The sequence below is a fragment of the Larus michahellis genome, chromosome 10 (genome assembly GCF_964199755.1).
Source record: "Larus michahellis chromosome 10, bLarMic1.1, whole genome shotgun sequence".
NCBI lineage: Eukaryota > Metazoa > Chordata > Aves > Charadriiformes > Laridae > Larus > Larus michahellis.
Window position 1 is genome coordinate 3,772,694 of NC_133905.1, and position 14,854 is coordinate 3,787,547.

The window sequence follows — 14,854 nt, forward strand, 5'->3', positions numbered from 1 at the left end:
AAACAATCTCAGTTCGTTTTGTTCTGGAGCCAGAACAGTCGGTACAGAACCTCTGACCTTGTGAGGAGGAAGGCGTCAATCTTAACAGTGTTGTGAGAAGCCCCCTTGGACTGAATGGCCAGAAAACTTCAAGTTAACTTTTCTTTCTTTTCCATGGGTTTGGACCCAAGGAAGGGAGTGAGAATGAAGTTGAGATTGCAAAAACTTTTGCAGCCTTATGGGAAGGGGAGGGCTGTGCAGCTGTTCTCTGCTGTATGATATGCAGTTCTTCTGCCATGCAGAGCTGGGTTAGCAAGCATGGGGGAAGACGAAGGACGGACTTACAACCTGCTTAGTTACTTTCCTTGTACTTGTGTTAAATATGTCCCTACTCAAGGAGTTGGCTTCTTTAGCATGCTCTCTACCTTTGTTAGTATTTGTGGAAGATTAATTGTCATCGTCCAGTGAAGCCTTTAGGGTCAGTAGATTGGAGGTTTTATCACTTACAGATAGGGTGTGTTTTCTTTAAAATGTAAAGTCAATATACAGATGTTGGCCACTTGGATTCACAGGACTGTGGCATTGAAATGAGATAATTGGCAATACTTTTGCAGTAGCATGGAAACTAACAAATATGTAGTGAAATATACACACATTAAGAATTAACTTGGTTAATTTCTTTCCCATGTACGTATGTTTCAGCTCACTGAAGATGTAGTGAACCGAATGAAAGAATCTTCTCAAAGTAAAAGGGACAACCAGAGATCAACCCGTTCATCCAGTGGCACAGCTCCATCTTCACCAGCTGCAGAAGGGAAACCCAAATCTCCTACAGGTACTGTCAGTCCCTCTCAGGTCTACTGACTGTTTTGACAGACTTCTCTGTAGTGCTGCCACTGGATGTTATATGGTATGCCTGTATTTTTCAAGACTGTCTTGTTGTGAGAGGAGCTCTTTGATCAGCCTGTAACACTTTTCATGTATGTAGATATTGGCATCATTGAAAGCCTTGGATGTAATGGTCCTGTGATGTTCTCTTTATGTTCCTGCAAGGTAGCTGTGGTAGCTACTATCTGGCAGTTGGAATGCTATGGTTCTAGTTCTGTTGCTATGTGCTCTTAAGTAAGACAGCTTTGTTTTTCTAGGCCCTTTCCTTCTCCATCTTTGGAATACCAAATACTTTAATGAACTTGGATCACTTTGTGAACATTTCTAGGATTTTTAGATGAACATGCAATAAGCAAGGCAGATTTTTTAAAATTTTATTTTATCTTTCATTCCTGGCAAGCTGCGTTGTTGTCGCCTTTCCATGCACAGGGAGTGGATGCATGGGGGAAATACTGCTTTTTGTTCTTTTGAAATAAGCTCATAACGAAGGATAGACTGACTAAGCACAGATTGCCAAGCAGATGATGAGAACTTGGTTTCTGAACTTGTCTTTCTTTACAGGTTAGAAAACTATTTGATTTCTCTTGGTTCTCAAATACACTTTGTTGATATATGTTATCAGTGTGGATTTGTGTAAGGTATCCAGACTAACATGCAATTAGGGAGCCAGGCCTTTGCTTTTAGAGATTTGTTTGCTGTTAGTCTACATCTTTCCTGAAAGTGGATTCAGCCTTATGGATGGCCTGAACTCCATCAAATAATTTCATCTACATTTGAGGGAGCCCTTGTAATTACAAGGAAAGCAGGAGGTCAAGGGGAAGACTTAATGGAACTAGAGGAAGGAAATGGAAAGTAGGTCTAAAACCGTGCTTATGCTTCAGTATAAACCAGGGTTTGAGAAGTTAACATCCTTACCTGGAAGTTTCTGTAGCATGCCTTGTTCAGTGTGCCTTGTTGAAGACAATGGTGTCAGTGTCTCTGTTTCGTGAGTTCAAACTCCATCCATCAAACTCAAATTTTCTTGAGACTTTTCAAAGTGTATTGTTGTTTTTCTCTTGGTGGGATAACACTCATATATGACATGCTCCTCAAATAATTTGTGATGTAGTGAAGGACTACGTTTTGTACTATAGTTGTCATAGGTTTCTATTCTTCTTTCTAGGAATCCAGCCACCAAGGACAGGCGACTCTGGTGAGAAGTCTACTGCTGCAGAACAGGAACTGTACAGGAGGTGAGGTGGAGGTCTTAAAAAAGACAAGAGTTTAGCTCCTTTTAGAATGTATATACACATGTATGTTTTACTTCAGTCCAAGCACAATAACTGTATGTTTTAATGCCTGAGAATCCCCTCTGAAGCCTTTTTCAGTTAAGGGCCATGGAACACAATTTTTTTTTTTTAGGGAAGCCTGTCCCTTAGCCAAAAGGAGCAGTCAGGGGAGCTGTGGGCAGTTGGAGTGGTGAAACAGTGTAGAAACAGGGAGGACCAATGTAATGAGTTGGTAACTACAGAAAACTTGTGTGATGTGCATTGCAAGACCAATAGAGCATAAACTTGGCTACGTTTGCCTTTTCTGGGAAAAATGAGGGAGTCTAAGTATTTGATGCTTCCCCTAGGGATTTTGTAATCTCAAACATGGTAATGGGTTTAATTGAATTTATGCCTAAAATAATCAGATCCATCTTATGTATCTGATTCCATTCCTCCAACTTTTCCTAGATGGGATGTAGTGCCTATCAGCCAGTGCTAGAGTGCTATGAATTTTCTATCCCGAGGTATTTTAATATATTAAGATAGAAGTACCAGTGAAGATGGGGGTAAGGTGAGGGGGGAAAAAAAAATTGCAAAAGAAAGCTGTTCACCTCTCTGACAGAACCACATCAGTCTCCTCCTAGTTCTAGGCATTGCAGGGCAATGAGAACTTCAGTTCTGTGTAACTTCGTAGTTTTCTGTTATAAAACTGCTGGCCTGATGATGTCTGTGTGTTCTTAAAAATGCTGTAAAGATTAGTCTTTTCCTGTTAACAATGAAAAGCAGTCTCTGTTTGCGGTGGTTGTTTTTAGTATTACAACTGACTGTCCAACCCTGTTGCAACAAACACCTGTTGCATCAATCTCACTGTCATTAGGAAAGTCAGAGATGAAACCAAGGAAGTCTGTGGAAAACTGGTTCACTTTCTGGGGAACTCTGGAATTGAAATTGCTGGCAGTTTTCAGTGCTGAGCTATGAACTGCACCCCAAATACCTGATCTGGGAAAGGAGGGGTAGGGTCAGAAATGCAGCGGAAAGGTAAGCAGGGAAGACAAGAAAGGGAGGAGCAGCTTGTATGCCTGCGACTGAACTGTGGAACAAGAACCAGACCTGATTGTGCTGAAATGCACCCTGAGAAAGTTTGTGGAATACGCCAAACTTAGGGAGTGGTCACTGCTCTGTGGATGGCAACTTTACCACTCAGAGGGATCTTGGCAATCTAGAGACGTGGGAGAAGAGAGGCTCGGGAACTGCATTGGCAGAGGTGGGATCTAACTGTTGTTTTCAACTTCCAGGTAGTTTTTTGGAAGACAGTGCTAGACTGTTCTCAGAGGTGCACACTGAAAGGACAAGAGGCAAGGGACACAAATTGCAGCGAGGAAATTCTGACTGGGTATAAGGAGTAGGGAGGGAAACCCCAGTCAGTCACTGAGAGCAGTGGAGCACTGGAACAGGTTGCACCAAAAGGATATAGAATCTCCACCCTTGGAGATCATCTAAGGTTGACTGGAGCAGGCTCTGAGCGACCTGATCTAACCCTGAAGTTAGTTCTGCTTTGAGCAGAAGGCTGCAATAAATAACCTTCAAAGGTCCCATCTAACCCAATTTATTCTGTAATTCACTTCATGTTAATCTCTCTCTGCTTGCACGTCGCAATTCCAAAGCTTGAATTGGACAAAATTTCCTTTGTGGCAATCTGAGATTCAAGTGTCTAAGCTATGGATTTGTTGAGGCTGCTTCTTTCAGCTCTGTTGCTGCATGCATTTTATGTGATATTTTTTTTTCCCTCGTAGAGCAGAAGAGCAGCATTGTCAGATAGGCTAACTCCTTTTATTATTGTACATCCCTTGATCTTTTCCAAAGTAGTACCTATTTATCTATCTAACTACTTTCTGTTCTCACTGTTTTGAGGTGATAATTATTAAGTACTTAACAGAGCTAAATATAGCTGAACTATAAAGTTTATATGGTGCTAAGTTTACTGTTGTTGCCAGAGCTGTACCTCACTGAAACCGCAGGTCATGTTTAAAGTTTGTTGGACTTTTGAATTCCTGCTGATAATGGAGGGGCTGTGAGCAGACTTTCTGTCAAATAGATTATGGATTAGTGTTTTGGCTCTAGGCAGGAATAGTCCATGCTACGCCATGGCTCTGTTGCGAGAAGTCTGCTGATCACCTTCTCTCTGTTTGCCTTTGGTGCTCATACAGGTATGAGCGAGAACAGGCACTTGTCCAAGAGGAGCTGCTTCGGCTGGCCAAAAGGGAAAGGGAAGCAGCCAGTGAGGCCTTGAATACTGCCCTTCAGCAGGAAAGGAACAACACTAATGAAGAGAGGCAGAGAGCGGCCCAGCTGGTGAGTAACAGAAGACTCCAGTATGTTTCCATACAGGAGAGGGTAACATCTCTCTGCTTGAGGGGATTCATTAAATGTCACCTGCGTGGTGAGCTTAGAAACTTTGATTTAGGCTGAAGCACTCATCAGGTCCCAGCTCATCACTTACATTGGGCTTAACACTGCAGCTGGCAAGCTACGCCTGCAGCATGTCATGCGGTGACACTAAGGCCAAGCTTGCAGGGAAAGGAGTAAGCAATGACTGTGCTGGGGACACCTTTACCTGTGGCAGGTCAGTGTGGTGTGTGTATATGGGGTCGTTGTCTGAGCTAGAGAGCCCTCTTTTAAACTATCAGGTGTATGAAGTGAATGTTTTGATATATCCAGGATGAGATTCTGCTGAGCTGATCTATCCTGAAACTTAGCTCCGTTTTTCTAGAGTGTAATTGTGCAAACACCCAAATTAATAAAAAGCAATGATGAGTTCTGTTGTTTGAGTCTTTTATGATGCTGGTAACAGAAGAACTGTTATAAAACTGTCAAGTATTGTAACGTTTTGAAGAAGGCTTAAGATTGATTTTTAGGGACCAGGAAGCAGAAACCCATTTTGTACGCACCACTGACTCCCAAACCAATCTGTTCTTGCCCAGTAAGCAGACTTATTTTTGGGGACTTCTTGCTGCAGCCTTTACTATTAGTCAGGCACCTTGTTGTTGCTGAGATAACCCATTGGGTTATTGTCATACCGGTGCTGGGAAGAGCAGTGATGAGGGTGGAAATACAGTGAGATGAGACTGAGTAGAGCAAAAGGCTTTTATCCCTACAGCAGATTGGGGTTGTCATTGGTGCTTAATATTCACATGATACTATTTTATATAGTTTTATTTTAAATACTAGCATTGCTATGGCAATGGTGTACTACCTGTAAACAATGCAGAGTCTTACTTGAACTGCCACTTTTTCCTGACCTTGGGTGGTGTCAAGTGTCAGGGTGTGACAGCGAGGTGGGACTATGCTTGCCACGGTGAGCTCAAATTGTTTGTTCATTTAGACTGTGATGTTGAAACTGTTTATTGAGAGAACTAGACTAAGAGCAATCCTCCTTGCCCCAGTACACATGGAAGGGATGGTTTAGGAAGAGGACAGACTTGAGTAATGGTCTTTATTGTGTTTCTTTCATCCTAGTGATCTGTTGCATGCACTTGATTTAGCTGAAGAACCTTTCTATGAGCATGTTTTTTCTGTATGTTGAATGCTAATAGGCATGGCTTACCCAGGCACGTGACTTGGCTGTGAACCATTCTGAGGTTATAATATGAAGGTATTTTAGGGGGCTGAATAAATAAAATGTAAATAAGAATGGCCATAGTGGTTCAGACAGAAAGTCCTTCTAGCTATAGCCCATCTCTGACAGTGATCCGTAGCAGCTGTGTACGGAGAGCATGAGAACAGGGCAGGTGTATAGCATTATTTCCCACCTGCGTACCCTCAACTTCTGCCATTCTGGGGCTTATAGCTTCTTCAACAAGAGGAATTTTCACCTTGGTGGTTAACAGTCCTTAATTAAATTGTCTTACATTAATTTGTCTGTTTGTGGTTTTTGACCCATTTGTGCTTTTTGACTCCATGATAACATTTGCATGTGGTTGGGTTGGTAGGTCTCTGAGATTGCTCTCCTGGATATAGCTTGTGAACGGCTGCTGTGTCCTAGGAAATTTCCTCTTGGCAAATTGCACCCTAACCACGGGAAGCTGCCTGATTGCTGAGCTGTAGGATAATGATGTCTGAGGCAGGTGACTGCTGTTACTCTGCATAGAACAGCTGGGTCAGCAGACACAGTATTAACTCTCTTTCCACTAGAAAAAGAATATTCTCTTTATGAATGCAATTAATGGACTTCTGTAAAGGAGCTAGGGGAGGGAAGAAGCTAGTGGATTTATTGTCCAATCTAACGATGTGGCCTGGCTCATAAGTAGAGCCTGGCCCTCCCGCAGTGAGGTGCGGAGTAATCCTGGAGAAATGTGACTAGCAGAGCCAGGCAGTGTGAAGTGTAAGGAGGGCACCTCTACAATGAGTTGAGACCTGACCTCTAACATACAAAAGCTGTTATCCAAATTAGCTTTTATTGTGCAGTATTGCACACCCAGAATTGCATACTTGATGCTCTGCAAAAATCTGATCAAGCTTTCCTTGTGTAACCCATAAAAGATAAATAGTGACCACAGAGCATTAGCCCAGAACGTGATGCAAGAATGAGAAACTGTTAAATTTCATTGGTCTTTAACAATCTCTTGATCAGTCATAAATTTAAGATCCTTACAAATGGAATAGTCTAGCCTGTCCTTGCAAAGATGAGGTCAAAGCTATTGTCTTTCGGCTTCTAGATGTCTTCCTAAGCAGAAACTGTTTCTGCCAGCCTTCTAAATTATTGGGATCCCTATCAGACTTGCTTTATCTCAGCTACAGTTTCCTTTTAGTCATGGTTACCTTATTGTATTGTCTTAATCCTACTCAAATAATATCTGTCCTTTGTCTTCCAGTATTGTTTTCTTCCTTTATTTGGAAGCGGGCTTGGATGTTTCTTGCTCACTTTTCTGCTTTTTAGTCCTAGCATATGAGGCAAATAATGGGTGTGAGTTGCTCTTTCATCTCATTCTGTGTCAGTCTTCTCTTTCAGGTAGAAGATGGTAGTGGAACTCTAGGTACCTAGTGGTAGTCCAGGTGCAGATGGCACAGGAAATTATCTGCTTAAATTTATAAGCAAACAAATTCCAGGGTTTTTGTTATTGTTGTGACCTCTTAGGGAAGCCAGAGAAAAGTGGCACAACTCCCATGAAAGAAATAGCAGACAAATAATTTGCTTCTAGCAGTACTTGAATCTAGTAAAAATTGAAAATCATGCCACATATAATTAGAAAGGTTTGCTTTATTTATTATTTTTCTTAATATTTGCAGTAAGATCTTGAGGTGCCCCGTGCCTTTAACATATCAATATGTTGTTGATTAGTAGCCTTCTCTTATAGAGTTGTCTTCAGTAGTGCTACAATATTCTCCTTTAACCTTACCACTTGTAGACCATAAATCCAAATATGATAGCTGTATTTTGAAATGATTTCATTTCATTTTGACTGTGCTGAACGTCTCTTGTCATTTAATCTGTCCTTTATGATTTTCATTAACTGACTTTTATTATTGGCAGTATTGTTCTGAAGCATTTCTTCAGTCTTATTATATAGTGCACATTCCTGAAGAGAGCATGGACTACAGATAACCTTTGATAAAGAAATTGCTGTCAGCTTCTGGGGCCAGTTACTTCATCATTTATGGGGTAGGGTGCAGATTAATTTATTGTTGGGTTTTTGTGGAGGTTTTTTGGTCATTTTGTTTTGTTATTTTTTTTTTCCATTTTTTCTTGAAGTGGTACACTGGTTACAAGAGGGATTTAGAATTAAGTACCTGGGTCTTGTTCTACATTTTTGTCTTGATCTTTCTTTTTTTTTTATGACTTTGAACAAGCTACTTAGCTTCTAGGTACCTTAGGTTTTGAGTAAAACTCCCTAAAGTTTTAGTTTAAGAAGCAAAATAGCTCTGCGGGTAGAAACACTGCAGCATTCACTTCTGTCTTTGAATATGGCTTTTGATTAACCATGTGGGACTGGCTTGAATGGAAGTAGTCTGCTAAGCTGCTGCAGAAGAACCCTCACCAATTTGTATTAGAGATAAAATATTTTGTTTGTTTGTACAGCACTGCAGGGTCATGGTGCTGACTGGACTCTCTGAATAATTTAATGCTGTGAGCACTTAAAAGACAACAGGGATTATATGTACAGTACTTCACAGCAGGGCCTAGGGTGTTTAACTAATGCTTGTAGCACGCCTTAAGTCTCATGTGAAATATCCAAGAATTAATACAGCGATCTTTAAATCTTTTTTTTATTTCTAGCATGAGGAACTTCCAAAATTGTCATAGTCAAGTTATTTAATTGCTTCACTGTGTTGTGAATAGCCTCACCTTTCCCCTGTACCAGGAGTCTTTCCTTTTTCATTTCCAATGAATCAAAACCTCTTCTCTCAACTTCTCAGTTCTTCTGGCTTTCTTTTTTTCTCCTTCTTACCAACAAAAGAAACATCGCAAGCAAAGCTGCTCTTTTTTCTCCTTTCTGCTTTTGTAATCTCCTAAAGCTGTGCAGCATATGCATCATGAGCCTCTTGGAGCAAGTGACTCCCTGCCTGATGGTTTTTGCCGAAACCTTTGAGACAAATCAATGTGGAATGGGGATGGAGAAAAGCAGAAGCTGGGGGGGGGGAATAAACGCGATTAAGCGAAGACATCTCATTACTACCCTAGAAAGGGAGGATTATAACTTATAAAATAGGAGGATCTCATTTAGGGGCCATGTGTGCCTGTGTTATCAGGACAGAGGGAGAGCAAATAGAATAAATGAAATTAATACTTTGAAAAGAAGCATTACCCGGATTTGAGAATTGAACTAATATGATTTGTGCAAAGCCCTGAAGTTCTTATCTCCCCATTTAATACCCCTAGGATAATGGCTTTGTCGGAGTTATTGACCAAAAGTCATCGTCTTCCTTCTCACTTTGAAAGAATGAATTCAGAAATGGGGTGATGGTAGGACAAACTTTGCACCACGATTAGCTTTTTCAGGCAAGACTGATGGGCATTGGTTGCTGCGTGACAAAAACAGTGGACACAGAATTCCTAAACTGCTGGGGAAGAGTTTCGCCATCTGTCAATGACGAATGGCTTGCTATTTCCAATGTTCCTGGTCATGCCCTGCTCACTGGCTTGCTGGATGGCAGCCTTTGCTTTCTGGTGGCTCCAGCATTGCACTGTTGTGATTAGTGTGGCCTGGAATATGAGCATGGAAAGAAATACTCACAAGGATTTAGGGTTTTTCTCTAGTTGCTTCAGTAGCTGATTATAATTGGCCATAGGCTGTTGGATTCTTTCAGATGATTTCTTGCCCAGAAGTAATGTCTTTGCTCTTCAGAGGCTCTCTTCTCTTGTTGATTCAGGAGAGAAGGGCTGAAGGAAGAATGCTGAGTGGGGAATGCCTTTGATCAGGGCAGTGGATTTTGATGTGTGTGACATCTTGTGAATGTGGGATTATGAACTCTTGGAGTTTGCCAGTGGCATGTTTTGGACACTTGCACCCTTGGTTTAGTGTATATTGGTCTGCTGACATTTTCACTGGTATGTTTTCTTCCCCATTTCAAAGAATGTGGGTGTAAAATTGCTTAAAATTGCTGAAAGCAGCACAGACAGACACACACAAACTCAAAATCCTATTCATAGATTGATGCAACGGAGGAGAATTTTGGTGGTAGCAGGGGGAGAGATTGGGTGGAGCAGTGTTTCTTTTTGGCCTTGTAGAGGTGGAGGAATGACCCAATTGGCCTATTCATGGAAAGTTCTTTATGTTTCTGGTCACTGATGAAGCTTTAAGCCAATCTTGCTTACATTTTTTGCTGTGAATTGTCCACTGTTGATGAGCAGTATCAGCTGTAGATGCAGCTGAGCTGGTACTGAAGATGGTTTTAGAAACGATGCTGAACATGATTTAGTTTTGTTAAAGCTTTCATTTACTTTGTGTTAAGCTGGGGATCAGCTTTATCCTGGCTGATTAACCATAGGTAAGCACCTCTAGATTAGACAGGGGTTTTGTGGTGCATAATCTCATATCATTGTGACAAGCTGGAGTGACCAGCTGAGATCTGGTAAACTGGACACATAAACTGTTGAAACTATGACAGCGTGGGGCCATCACTGAAGTGAGAGTGCCGTTTTTGAGGTGAGGCCTCTGTCGTCAAAACTTGTCATTTTTTGACTCCCTATTTATTTGGGTTGATGTAATGAAAGGTATTGTCTCCATGAGCTTTGCATTATGGTTTGGATACTGCTCACATCAGGGCTAGTTTTGTTGGTCTTGTTTGCTTTGCATCTAAAATGTAGCACATCGAGCTAAACCCCTTCTCTTTCTAAAGTTACATATAGGAAATTCCTATATGTAAAAATTCTATGAAATAGATTGGTTCTGGGAGGAGACATTGCTAATGCAAATCTTGGGGTTCAGAGTTTAGTGGTTCTTTAATTTCTGTAAATGTTTCTTGATTGAATTTTTTTTTGTGGATTTAACAGAAAACATTGATTTAAGTTGGAAAGAATGGAGGCTTGTTTTAAATAATAGTGCAAAAGGAGGAAAAAGCCCATTTATGTTTTTCTTTTTTTTTTTCCTCCCAAGTTGATTTTCATTGATGGTACAGTGATTAGCAACAAGTATCTACATGTATTTACTAAAGGAATGGCACCTTTTTTTTCAGATTAATTTTTAGGTTTTCTTTGCAAAATGACTGGTGCATTTAGTTAGCAGAACACTAATTCCCCCATACAGTGTGGGTACTGCCAGCTGTGGGAGCGGTACCTCCTGATGAGCCTTGTTCCCTGCAGTTTGGCTATTTGCAGAGCATTCACCTACTGCGTGTCAAACACTCCCATACCTACCCCTAGTGCATGCAAAACCAGCCGGGGACCCCGAGTAGGTTAGCAGGAGCGGTGGTATCTTTAGCTAGAATTTGCAACGCAGTTGTTTTTGATTCCTTTCACTAATTGAATAAAACTGCCTTTTAAATGTGTTGATACAAATGGTAAGATGTGTTTTTTGGCTTAAGCCTTAATGATTTATTACAAAATGTTGCAAGTTATTGATAGGGGGATTTAAATAGCTGGGCTGAGTAGCTTCAGACCTTGTTCCTTCTGTCCCTCTCATTCTTGGTTTCTGAGCTAAGGGGTACTTCTCTAGACTTTCCTTTTAAAGAACATATATTCATGTGTGGAGTCTTTAAAGTTAGTGCTCTGTTATTCTATACTCTTTGGCCAGAACATCCCTCCTTTCGCCCCACAGCTGGAGTTCTCTTTGGCTGCTACCTTCTACTGTAGAAGTGGGTGCATTTCTGCAGTGAAGGAATTACTTCTTTTTCTGAAATCATTAAACATTTAAGGGATCCCTATAGAAAGTAATCTTGCAGTATTAAATGGTGGACTTTGGAAAGGTTCACATTAAACTTAAGCTTGGCATGGTGAGGTTCTACAAGTCTTCTACTTCCAGCAAGCTGTTAACTTCCTCTCCCTGGAGCATTAGCGAGGTCTAGATTTAACTAAAGCAATTTTGGAGAATGTGTGCTACAGTGAACCCAGAAAGTAAAACCAAAGCCAAACCAAAAGAAAACCTCCTTTTTCTCCATCTTCTCTTGAGGGAAGGCAATGCTGTTATCTGGCTATGGGTAAGGTGCTGCCTATGTACTCCTCATTTTCCCTTCTACTGCTGCTCTGATTTGTTGCATTTTTTTTAACAACTTCCAATTTCTGCAGCTAGTCTTTTATCTCCTGACTGAAGGTTAATTTGTGTTTGGAGAGTTTTTGCAGATTTCAGCAGCTGATGGTTGTTTGAGCTTCTCATTTTTGTAGTCTGTTGGACTAAGACACCTTATCACAAGGTTGGCCTCTTTTAAATCCTACAGCTGCAACAAATTGAAGTTGTCTGTGGTGCTGCCTCCTTCCCCTGTCTTGCCTTCAGTTCTCCTGTGCCCATATTTCACACTTTTTTTTTTTGTCTACCAAGTTCATATACTCCACAGAAACTTCTTCCAGATTCATTTGTTCTGACTTAGGGTTACTGTAAAGCCATTCCATCTTTTAAGAAGCAAAAGATAAGATTAGCCTTCCTTTTCCCCTATCTATAACTACAAAATATTCATAAAGAAATAAGAGAATAATATGTTGATATTTTTACATGAACGGTCCGGCAAAGCTAATACTGCATTTTTTTTTATTTTTTTTTTTTTTACTGCCAGGCTACTGTGGAGTTGTAGAATTTTGTTATAATTTTGCAGCTAATTTTGTGGGCATAAGCAACAGAGATTTGGTAATGCATCAGGGTGTTTTAGAAGACTTTCCTTTCCTCCAAGCCAGTATTAGTCAAATGTGGTATGGTTTGTAGTATGAGATTGTCATGAGTGTGACGGCTGAGAGTGTTATAAGAATGTAGTTCCTACTAACTTGGTTAAACTTTATTTTTTCGTTATGATTTTTCTTGTCTGTTTTGAGTATTCTGGATATTATATATATCTAACGTAGTGTTTGGTGATAGCTTTCCAGTATTCATTGTATTCTATCTAAAAAATGACAATGTTTGAATCTCGAATCAGTGATCCGTGATCACTGAAAATTTTCTTGATGTTTCTGACTGGAAAGTGTTACTTAAAAAGAAAGCAAGATTATAGTTTTAAAGTGCTGATATAATAGCTAGGAAATAAGTTTGCACTGAATGTAACACTTGGGTTGCTTTTGCACTCTCAGACGATGGGGATGCGAGGTATGTGACCTGCCACGGGATGTCACTTCTGTCATATTCCCTAAATGCCATGAAAACTAGCTTTGATGCTTCTGCCACCTTTTCTTGGAACCTTAACATGTAGATCTTGACGTGATCTCGTTGGCAACAGAGGGGCGGGAAAGAAGATACCTGAGATGGGCAGAGTGTTCCGCACTGGGGGCGGTGAGAGAGAGAAATGATGCAGGATTCTTCCTGGGTCTTGGCAAGAAAGGCTGACAAGTGGCTTAATAAAATAGCTGTTTTAGTAAGATAGAATAAAAAGAGGACCATAGATAGCAAGTAAATCTTACGTCCCTTTAGATGCCAGGAGCCCTGCTTTCATGCAGAATTGGACAAACTCTGGATGGATTTTCCCATGGCTGTGCAGATGGAGAGGTTCCTCCGTTTTTTGGTCATTTGAGCAATTATATTCTTACAAGAAAACAACTCCATTCATAAAGGATGTTCACATGAGAATGTCTTGCTGCTCTTGTAGATAAAGGCAAGGTGCTGCAGGGGCCGCTACCAAGGGGCAGCTGCCTGCAGGCTCCTCCGTTAGGATGCTGAGGAGTCTGTGCAGCACAAGACAGACCTGAAGGCTGTGCTGTACCTCTACGTGCAGCACAGCACAGCCCTGCGCCTGCTCAGGTTCACTCTTCTGTGGATCACCACCTCCTCGATGCGCAGTGGTCTCCCAGTCAGCATCACTGCATTCCGCTCCTTCGTCTGCATTTCGTTTACCTTTCTCAAAGATAGGTAAGTTACAGGTTGTATTAGCAAGCTGTTCAGCTAATAGGAAGTTTCCTGATGGGCTGGAATGTTACCTGCATGATAGCACCCATCAGCGCACAGCACAGACCCGCATGGGCTATTCCAGCAGTTTCCCATGCAGCAGCTGCTGATGGTAACATACGGGCTTCTCAAACCTCAAGTACCAGGCCCAACAGAGCAGATGTCTCCTGTTCAAGATCACATTTCCTCAAATACAGCGTCTTCCACAAGTCTCCCAATGCACATAGCTTTGTTGGATCGTACTAGAAGAGGAAGCTGAGTCTACACGGTACGACGGGAGAAATCAAAATAAGCTCCGATGTTATTTATTTCTCACCTTAAAGAAAAGTTAAAGCAAGCTGATATGAAATTTCACAAAAGCTTTTTCCATTTTGTTTTTATAACCTCTACTACAGTTGGGCATCCTTTAGTCTGCTTCTATTTGCTGATGAAGTTTATTTTCATTCTTGTTTGCTACCCTCTCCCTCCCTCTTTCTCCCTCTGTCTCTTTAGTTTCCCAAAACTATGGGGTGGTTTGCTCCTGCTGCCTTTCCTTGTTGGTGGCGTTATCAGGCACGTGTGCAGCGGGTGAGATTGCAAACGCCACTGTTCTCCGGATTCTAAGCATCAGACAATGTTTTACACGGCGTCCCATTCTCTAGCTGGCTGGTTGGACATGATGTTGGTACCTTATCTTCACGCTGACACACACTGGACATTAATAGAAATACATTGCTGAGGCACATGTGTGGAATTTCAAGCAGCCTTTCTAGCTGTGCTTTAGATAGACTATTGTGTGCTTAACCTCTTGGAAGAGGTTTTGATGAGAAACGCATAATGTTAACTCTTGGGCAGCTGGGTGGACTCTCTTAGAGTTTCTTATTACAGCCAGCATAATATCTTCCTAATTGCGTGCTGCTTATGTATTTTGGAGTTTCAGCAGTTTTAAACCTATCTTTCCATGAGCAATATTCCTCCTTCCTAATGCAAATTTTTAGGGAAGAAATAGCTATGTGTATTGTACGTGGGGAGGAGGTAGGAAATATGTGCTGCAGAAGGAAGTGGGCTGCCAACACCCTTGTTTAGCTTTGTGTAAAGTCTGTCCCTATATTATTTTTGGCTCTATGATTGCCTTACATCAACTAAAAAAATAACCTGGATGCAACTGTTGCTATTTGCCAGGAATTCCTTCTGCTTTTGGAGCACATCAGAATTTTTATTGTTTCCTTTGTACTATATATG

At 41.1% G+C, this 14,854-nt stretch overlaps 1 protein-coding gene across 5 annotated transcripts in view; it reads left to right on the top strand.

Moving 5' to 3' along the window:
• CHCHD6 (coiled-coil-helix-coiled-coil-helix domain containing 6) overlaps window positions 1-14,854 on the top strand; it is a 115,152-nt gene that overhangs the window by 1,631 nt on the left and 98,667 nt on the right. For all 5 annotated transcript variants that reach the window (XR_012589273.1, XM_074602249.1, XM_074602248.1 and 2 more), the window contains exons 2-4: window positions 682-814; window positions 2,030-2,099; window positions 4,325-4,469. Coding sequence is in view for 4 of the 5 variants with exons in the window: in XM_074602249.1 (XP_074458350.1) it covers window positions 682-814; window positions 2,030-2,099; window positions 4,325-4,469 (348 nt within the window). In the remaining variant the exon portion in view is untranslated. The remainder of the gene's footprint in view (window positions 1-681; window positions 815-2,029; window positions 2,100-4,324; window positions 4,470-14,854) is intronic.